This window comes from Aulonocara sp. 'chitande type north' Nkhata Bay, linkage group LG3 (assembly GCF_057382095.1).
Source record: "Aulonocara sp. 'chitande type north' Nkhata Bay isolate Kocher_YH1m ecotype deep benthic linkage group LG3, A_spYH_male_GT1.1, whole genome shotgun sequence".
Lineage (NCBI taxonomy): Eukaryota > Metazoa > Chordata > Actinopteri > Cichliformes > Cichlidae > Aulonocara > Aulonocara sp. 'chitande type north' Nkhata Bay.
Window position 1 is genome coordinate 14,410,761 of NC_141346.1, and position 9,177 is coordinate 14,419,937.

Consider the following 9,177-nt stretch of genomic DNA (forward strand, 5'->3'; position numbering starts at 1 on the left):
CAATCACCTCCCACTGACCAATCAAATGTTCAGAAAATAGCCTTACTAGGTAATGAACCATGCTCCCAGTGTGGAGCTGCACACTCTTTATTTTTCTGAGCAGCTTGGAAGTCGAAGAAGTTTTGTTTGAAATGTCTATTCTACAGAGAAGAAAGCCGGCATGAATCCTGCTAACAAAGAAACTCTGTGCTCATGAGACACAAACGCCACAGGAAGAGAAACAAAGCAAGTAAGTGATGATTTTTAAACTTTATTTTTATTCCTGTAGTGCAGAACGTTGCAAACAAGCATTAACAAGTGAACATTCAAGTGAAAATAAACAAAGAATCACATTAATGCTCCAAACTGCAGCAGCTGGTCATAAATCAATCAACAAATACGAGTCAAAACTTTGTTTTGAACATTTTCCATATCTCACATGTTCCTGTGTGCAAAGTAAATATGTTTAGTGTCATTTCCTGACCCCAAAGAACAAAATACATCAGTACCAGATTTCCTGTGTTTTCCTTTTAACCTTGTTTTTTTTTTTTTTTTACTCCATCGTTTTGTTTTCTGCATCTTTTTGTTGTACTGACGCTTCCTCACTGGTCCCTTTATTTAGTCACATTTAATGTCATTTGTTTACTCCGTTGTTTCACCATCATCACTGATGAAGTTACGAACAACTGCAGCGAGTGCTTAGAGCCACTAGACGGACGGATGGATAGAAAATAGTAAAGCCTTTAATTTGCACACACGAGTCACGTTTGACATCAAATTGTTATCTAGAAAGAAGAGTTACATTAACGAGTTACTTACAGGAAAAGAATCAGAAACTGTGTAGTGTTTGTGATCCTGGCTGTCGACTGTTTTCTAAGCTACACTGGCATCACTCCTCCTTTGCTTTGAACTATTCAGTTGCACACAGCGTAACTGTAAAACCACAGAGTCGAACTTCCTCTTAGGATGTTCTGCTCTAAATGCCGTCACTTTTTGTCTCTATGACAAACTAAAAATGATAAAAGGCCAGTTTTTTTTGTTATAGCATGAAAATGTTTTCGTTTTTATTTAGTATTTTAGTGTCTTCTGCTCCTTATGTAGTGTAGTAAAGTTTCCTGTACGCAGTGGGTTTGTCTTTGGTGTCTGGTCGTTCTGACATTTTAAGCTGAAAAGCTACACAAAGGTCAGAGATTACAAATTCAATTCTCTGAGTAACTCATCCATATCATAACCTGCTATCATTTTCTAAGATAATGAATAAATAATAAGCTTAGCTGCTATTGGGGAAAAAACATATTCCAAACATGATGAAAATTTCAACCATCCTGTCCTATTATATCTTTTTCTCGGGTTTGTTTTTAAGTCAACGTCAGAGTTTACCTCTCTATCTATGGAAAATGCAGCTTTGCTGCTTTACAGCTGACGACCTCATCAAAGGTGATTCATACGACACCAAAGTAAATAAACAATAAACAGGCTGATAAGTTACAGAAAGTTCCAGTTTTTTTCACCATCTGGTACAGAAATGCATTAGAGAAAGCTCAGAGGTGCTGGTAAAGTTGCACTTCTCCTTCCTACACAGAGATATGTCAGATTGAATGTGCACTTAAACTACTTTACATGGACAGAAAGAGTTTAATGTGGCCCACGATGTAAAACCAGTTTGACATCTCTGACCCAGAGTCATTCACTAATATCAATGAACTGGTAAACAACATGCTGTCATTCAAACAGGGTTCACCTTCACCTTTAAGGTCAGTATTCATTCAGACCTGCCAGTGACAGTGATGGAAGAGCAACACCTCCACCTTTTAAATACATTAAATGGAAAGGCTTTATAATACGGTGGGCGGTTCCATGTCATTGTGATAGATCTGGATAGATGATGAACATTGAAGCTACACAATATTTTACCTTCATACAATAAAAGATTTCAGGTGTTAGAGGCCTTTGAAGTACAAATAGAGCAGGTGAAACTTGTCACTTATTATGTCCTAATATTTTTTTCCCGGATTTCTCTCAATTATAGCGATTCGGGTAAATCATTTGTCTGCACTCTGTAGTGATGTCATGTAGTGTGACCCAGGAATAAATTAAACATTTAGTTTTTAAACCAGTGTTGTTTTGTAAGTTTAGTGTTTTGTTAGTTTACACGTACTAAACCGTAGAGACATTTGAAACCTGCTGTTCATCAGGATGCTAGTTAAAATCCCGCTTCTGTCGTTCATGTTTTCTGTAGATCAAAAAACCAACAACAGCAGCAACAAGAAGAACAGCAGAAACACTCAGACCGATGATCAGTCCAACAGATCCTCCTGTCTGACCTGCAGGTGAGAAACAGGTGTGAGGTGTCAGCTGTCAGGTAGGTGATGAGTGAAGAACAGAACAGAATCCATTTCCTCTTCAAACTGCTGTCAGACATTATCTACTGCACTCTGATCACATCACTCAGACCAGCTGCTTTCTACAAAGTCTCATCAACAACATCTTTACAAACAAACATCAACAACCAGGAAGCAGCTTCACCTCTGATCACACACACACTCAACTCTACTCACTCACCTGAAACAGTCAGGCTGACGGTCTTGATGCTCTCCCATGATTTTGTCTCTTTGTTGAAGATATTACAACTGTATGATCCACCATCAGCAGTCGTCACATTCTTCAGAACCAGAGACGCGTCTCCATCCTTCATCTTCCTGTCCTGCAGATCCACCCGGTTCTTAAAAAATGGATGTTGGCCATCTGGATCCAGCCGCTCATCCCGGAAAAAAAGCACATATTCTTCCAGGTCAGCTCTGTTCCACTTCATACCTTGGATGATTTTGCCTGCTGGAATTCGACATGGTAGAACTACGACCTGTCCAGGCTCAGCTGTGATGGTGTTCTGGGCTGAAACAGGAAACAACACAGAGCAGAGAGGTTAAAGGTCAAAGTACAACTGTTCACTTCTACATCAGCTAATCAGAGAGAGACCAGTGAACTCCGCTGAAACAGATAAGAGGAAAAACAACCCCCAAAACTTCTTGTACTTTATTTTAGAAGAAAGTCGCCAAACCTTTGAAGCTGTGAGTCAGATCAGACTCCTGTTATATACAAGCAGTTTTCAGTTTTCTCTTGGTAGTCTGGCTTCCTCCCACAGTCCAGAGACATGCAGTTAGTTGCATAATAAGTATTAAATGATAGATATTTTTAAGACACAGGAGAATCTGATGATCTGGCTCTTTGGGAAACAGGAAGAAATAAGTAGATGTGGGCAGCTGGGCGAAGTTTCAGTTCTCAGTGAAGAAGATCACTGCGGTAACGCTCACTAGAAAGCACAGAGGATGGACCTGATTTATTTGTGTGTATGGGGAAAAACAGAAAGGAGTGGGTATTGATAACATCACCTGTGGCTGCTGTGGAGGTGGAAGTAGAACAGAGGCCACTTGACCTTACAGTTGGGCACTAAGTGAAATTTTTCCAACCGACATTCGTCAATCCAATAAATGACAATTAGGGATGGGTACCGGTATCTGGTGCCATTATGGCACCTGTTCTGACATAAACCGTAGTAACCAGACCAAAAAGCAGCGCACATTTCGGTGCTTTATTTCAGTGATTTTTTTTTCCCTGAGATGTCACACACTTTGGATTCTAGCCAATCATTTTACCTTTGCGAGCGTAGTAGGCGGGCCCAGGTACGTAGGCTCTTTTACGTATGTTCTTTTAGAGCAGAGCTACAGATTAAAAATGCCCAAAGCAAAGCGGTCAAATTCTGGCTGTACTTCACAGCAAAAGATGCAAACTCAGCAGCCTGCAACAAGTGCTTTAAGCTGGTACTGTGCAAAGAAGGCAACTCCTCGAATCTGATGAAACACCTGGTATAGCATTTTGTTAAAAGCCAAGAAATGCACCGTATTTGATAGCTTGCTGCGAGACCTCACACCGAGCACATTTACTGCGGGTGTGGTGCCTGTTATCGGACCCGGAGTTAGCAACATCCCCCAAAAACCCGAAGAGGAGAGGAGGAGAGTCCTGGCCCCTAGCCCTGCCAGTGTAGCAGAAATGATGACGGATGATGATGCAGCAGCAGCCGTTCTTCTCTGCGTGAGTAGCTTAATGTTGTTCGTGTGTAATTTACGTTGAGTAGGCTAACCACGTTATTAATGCATGTAAGGTGAACTAGCAAACACCGTCGTAGTTACATGCAGCTGTATTCTTGTTTGATGACAGATACTCCCTTCACCCTGGCCAAAATGACCAAAGAAAAAGTGGAAAACAGTTAAACATGAGAGGTTTTTGGAAAAAGTTTGTGTTTTTTCCATTGTTTAAGCACTGCTTCCAGCCAAGAGTGATGCCATATATGCCCCATAGCTGCAGAAAAGGCTAACATTGTTATCTTTTTACAAAAAAACAGCTGAACACGAGAGGTTTTTGGACAAAGTTTGTGTTCTCCATTCTTTAACAGGGCTCGCGAAATTTCAAAATCCCTGGTAGCCCTTCGGGCAGGGACTCTTCAGTTTTTGGTAGCCCAAAATAAATTTAAGTAGCCCGAATAAAAAAGAGAGCAATTTTTTGATTGATGTTTTGTTTCCAGTTTTGTTTCCTTTACAATATTATTCATTAAAGTATAATATTGTAAAGGAAACAAAACATTAATCAAAAAATTGTTGAAAAACAAATTACAACATTGTATAAAAATGACAATCATCAACTCAAATACTTGGTTCTAATTAAACAGAAATTTCTATGAACTTGTAAGAACTGTATAGGACATGAATCAGTCTGTGTCAGATCCTGAATTTGAAATTTCCACTGAAGTCACGGGTAAGAGGCAAGTGGAACCAAGATCTAGGCCATTTGCTTTTTGAAGTTTGCAAAGACTGCTAAATTTTGCCAGTGGTAGTTCACTCTTTGCAACATAGTACGCTGTTCTAAACAGATTTTTCAGGTTTATTTTTAGTATGTTATTTGCAATTGGTGTTTGTTCTGGGAAAGATATTGCAGACTGAGCAATAATGCATTTCTTGCATTTCTCATGGGTTCTAATGGGGGCCTTTCTTAAAATGACTGGTACCAGTAACAAAGGCGCTTGTCCACTCAGAAATCGAGAGAAAACCAACAACACACCCGGCAGAACATTATGTTATTTACACGGGTGCACATAAGTGGTCCGCATGTGCGCATTCGCTGTCAAAATAAAAGACGCGCAGCAGATAAGAAGTTGCAACGCGCGTTTGCGTCCATATAAAAGGCACTGTTTTTGTCAGCTAGAGTGGGATTTTCACGGCACATTCTGCAACACATCTCTGTGCGTTCATCATTTGTTTGAAGCCAGCTCACCTCCTGCAACCACTTTTCCGAGAATACGTGCTTCTTTTGTGGTTCGGACTCCTGACATTTGTTTGGAGGTGGAGGAACACCACAGTAATTGCTTAAAGGAGCTTCTTCGACATCTTTAAGAGTTCTAAACAAATGTCTGTCCTCCTCCAGAAAATCTTATGTATGCAAACACGCGTTGCAACTTCATATCTTGTGCTTGTTTTTTATTTTGACAGTGAATGCGCACCTGCGGACCACTTATGTGCAGCCCTGGTTATATAGCTCGTCATATTGCAGCCACAGAAATTCTTTTGTCCATGAAACCATAAAGCTGCACTTTCTTTTTGCCTTATAGTCTGATTTGTCATAACTTTTCCGTTTTGCGGTAAACTTTTCTTTGGCTGTCACTTCTTCACCCTGACCTGTCTTATTTGGCTCAGCAGAACTAAAACATAAATCCTGCTGCTTTTACACACGCACTCACATAAGCTCAGCGATTCTCTGCGCGATCAACCTCTCACATGTTTAAGCTGCGGGAGATTTCACTTGTCATGTTTGCATAGTAAGCTAACGATTGATAAGACGATGTCAGAGGAATTGGTGCGCAAATTATCATCGCTCACCAATCAGTGCTGTCGCTCTCTATACACACTTCGCGCGATTGCAAAGTGAAAGCAAAAAAACAAGCGCAAATTCAAACGCGATTTCAATATGTCACATATTGACAGTGGCTCACCGATGCCAATGACATAATTACCCAGCTACATTTCTGAAAGAATGCAAAAGCATTGACATATATTTTTCCTTCCTACAAAAGCCCGACGGGCAGGGGAGAGATAGATTTTGGTAGCCCGACTGGCAAAATCGCTAGCTCCAGGACGTCGGGCTACGATTTTGCGAGCCCTGTTTAAGCACCGGTTCGAGCACCGTTTAAGCACCGGCACCGTTTCAAAAGTACCGGTTTGGTACTGGTATCGGATAAAACCTAAACGATACCCATCCCTAATGACAATCCGGTCGTTAAGTGATGACGCGACGAATCCTACTTCCGGGTCTAAAGTAGTCTGCGTTTAATATGGCTTTTGTGTTGTTAACATAGAATAGAATAGAATAGAATAGAATACTTTTTATTTGTCAATTTCTTCAAATGTACTTGCCATACAAAGGAATTGAAATTACGTTTCACACTGTCCCATGCGTAGACATTGACAACAATAAGGTGCAGATGCACAACAAAAACAGCCCTAACAATAAGGTAATAAATAGTAATATATATATAAAATATAATAATATAAATAGTGCTAAAAGAAATACTAAAAATATATATATATAGCAGCAGGTGTGTGCAATTGCAATGCAAGTCAGGAATGTTTTCAGTTCTTGGTTCAGAGAGTGTTTCCTTGTTGGAGAGTGTGCGTGGGTGGGGGGGGGGGGGGGGGGGGGGTAGAGTCCAATCTGTCCTCCTATACTTCTGCCAATCTGGTGATTCTGCTGGCTGGGAGCCGGGAGGGAAGAGAGTTCAGCAGTCTCACAGCCTGGTGGATGAAGCTGTTGGTGAGCCTGGTAGTGCGGGAGCGGAGACTTCTGTATCTCTTTCCAGAGGGCAGGAGGCTGAACAGACATGTTCAATGTTTTGTATTTTCTTCTATTTAATCTCAAAAAGCTCCTAAAACAGTCAGTGATCACTGTTGACCTCCCTCGGCTTTTATTACCGCTAATCATTTATTTAAGCTCAGTTTTTAAAACCTTAGGATGTAACTACAGCCCAGCCCATGCAGCAGTATATGAATGACTAACCTCGTATTGTGGATGGATTATCTCAGTTGTTTTCCTGGCTGAAGTTTGGTCCTTTTACAGCATCCTGCCATGCGATTACATTTGTTCCTGACCACCGAGAACACTCACGTTAACTTTTATCGAGTGGAAAAAAAGTTAGCTTGTTTATATTATGCTAACATAGCTGTGTCGCTAGCGGTCACGTAGCACATCATTATATACCAGCTAGCCAAACTTCAGTAACCCTACAAACGTCACTGCTGTTTAGTTTTCTGTCTTCATTTATGTTGGAAGTGATAACAGAGCTGTACGTTTTAATTTGTTTCCAAAACCCCACAGTCAGGACATGCTATATTGTATTTAGATAGAAGCTAGCGAGCTAACTCCCTGCTAACTTCTAACTCCGTTAAATGAAAGTTTAATTAGTTTAAACTAAAGTTTACTGATCGCTTGATATATGGACCTGCAGCGGAGTTTAGGCCCAGACACGGCTAGTGACGTCAGACTTAACGACCGGATAGGTGACTTTTTGATGGGCGGAGCAATGTGTTCATGCACAGACTGATTTGCCTTTTCAGAATTTATACGTTTTGTTTGGAGGGAATATTTTTACCTTCTTTTCTTGTTTGTTTCAGTATTAATATAGCTGCTTGTTGGATTATTCATTCATTTATTTGAGATGCGCCAAATCACACTAAAGACTTAACATCTGAGATTTTTTTTTAAATGTTTGCTGGGTTTCCACAGAGGATATTTTACCTGGTAACTGGGACTGGACCTCCGTGCACAACAGTCTACCTGCCAGCTACACCACCTGACTCTGCTGAGCTCGCGAATAATGCTTCCTTCATTGTCTCCTTTAGCAGAGGAGAAACTGGGAGCATCCTTAATGAAATGAAAAGACAGGAAAATGCAGCCGCATGATTCCTGAAAAACAAACCACCAGATCAAAGTGCATCTTCGGGTTTTGTAGTTTCATCCACTTCTATATTAAAATTATTAATCAGTCTGATTCGCTGAGCTACTCCTTATCAAGTCTCCTGCACTTCCGTCCTTCGCCTCGTGACGTCTGTCATGGCGGGCAGGGTGAAGGGATTATGACAGGAGGCTTTCTGTTTGTTTGTGTCCTTTATGTGAACGAAACTCGGGCCTCAGAGGTTTCGCTGTGTCCTGAGGCAGCTTGTATGTTTCTATTTTATTTTATTTTTAAATACGTGACAGTTGTTTACAGTAAACAACAGGAATGTTCGCGTACTGCCGTTGTGGTGTAACCGAAGAGAAAGTGGAAGCTGGAGGAGAGCTCACCTTCAGCGAAAACCACGACAAAGAGGAAAAGCTGAGCCCAGCAGAGAGACGGGAGTGTTAGTGAAGCCATTCCCGTTTATCCCGGTACATCCCAAACACCAACACACTCTATGGATTCAATAATTCCACTTTAACAATGGAGGGAACCCGTAGACGCGACCACTGAGCGATGCTGTTGTTACGGAAATACGTGTATTTCCGGTGTTCCTGAGTGCGTGGTTTTTGTTTTTTTTTGTTTTTGTTTTTGTATCTCTAAAAATGTTTATAAATGTAAATATTCTGCAGTCGAAATGTATATTTATAAAGGATTTATATGTAAAATAATCGGTAATGTCATATACGGTGGATCAGTGAGTGCGCATCCATATGCGCATGCGTTCACGTGCCTGGGCTGAGTGCTTCGTGTTATCATCATTTTATGCCACGCCTTTAAATTTCCCCTGGAACACAAAACGAAGCAGTGCGGGGGCTTTTATTTTGACAGGCTCCACCACGATTCCTGTTCTAGAGAATGTGTCGTGGAATTTTTATTTTTTGTTTTTCACACTAAAACAAAAACCCAACAGGATATCTTCTGTGAGTTGACAGAAACTTTCTCTTCTTCCTTAATTTTAAACATTTATTTCTTACAATTTAAATCATGCTGACACATTTCTTTCATTTACCACAACAGAATTTCTTTATCATGTAGTAAAAAATTAAGAGGTATTGTTCAAATTGCTCTCTGTCTGGTTAACTTAGACCAAAACTTCTGGTCTCACCCCTGGCGTCGTTGCCCACCTCTCAATTTTAAGTGCATATAGACACTGAGGG

The 9,177-nt window shown here is 40.7% G+C and overlaps 1 protein-coding gene across 1 annotated transcript; it reads right to left on the reverse strand.

Annotated features, from left to right (window-relative positions):
- Positions 1 to 237: 237 nt before the first annotated feature.
- LOC147334089 (hyaluronan and proteoglycan link protein 4-like) lies at positions 238 to 8,569 on the reverse strand. Its single transcript, XM_086286790.1, has 3 exons — positions 8,365 to 8,569; positions 2,542 to 2,871; positions 238 to 2,303 (listed from the first exon to the last, which is right to left on the reverse strand). Exons 1-3 carry the CDS (start codon positions 8,432 to 8,434, stop codon positions 2,179 to 2,181), a joined length of 525 nt encoding a protein of 174 aa, XP_086142916.1. The 5' UTR covers positions 8,435 to 8,569; the 3' UTR covers positions 238 to 2,178.
- Between the last annotated feature and the right edge of the window lie 608 nt (positions 8,570 to 9,177).

What these genes read in the sequence shown, in the direction of transcription:
- LOC147334089 (XM_086286790.1), bottom strand. Translation starts at nt 8,434, where the DNA reads ATGGCTTCACTAACACTCCCGTCTCTCTGCTGGGCTCAGCTTTTCCTC. An exon ending in TGTCGTGGTTTTCGCTGAAG is followed by an intron (nt 2,872 to 8,364) that starts GTGAGCTCTCCT and finishes TTCCTGTTTCAG; the next exon opens with CCCAGAACACCATCACAGCT. An exon ending in CGTCAGCCTGACTGTTTCAG is followed by an intron (nt 2,304 to 2,541) that starts GTGAGTGAGTAG and finishes TCTCACCTGCAG; the next exon opens with GTCAGACAGGAGGATCTGTT.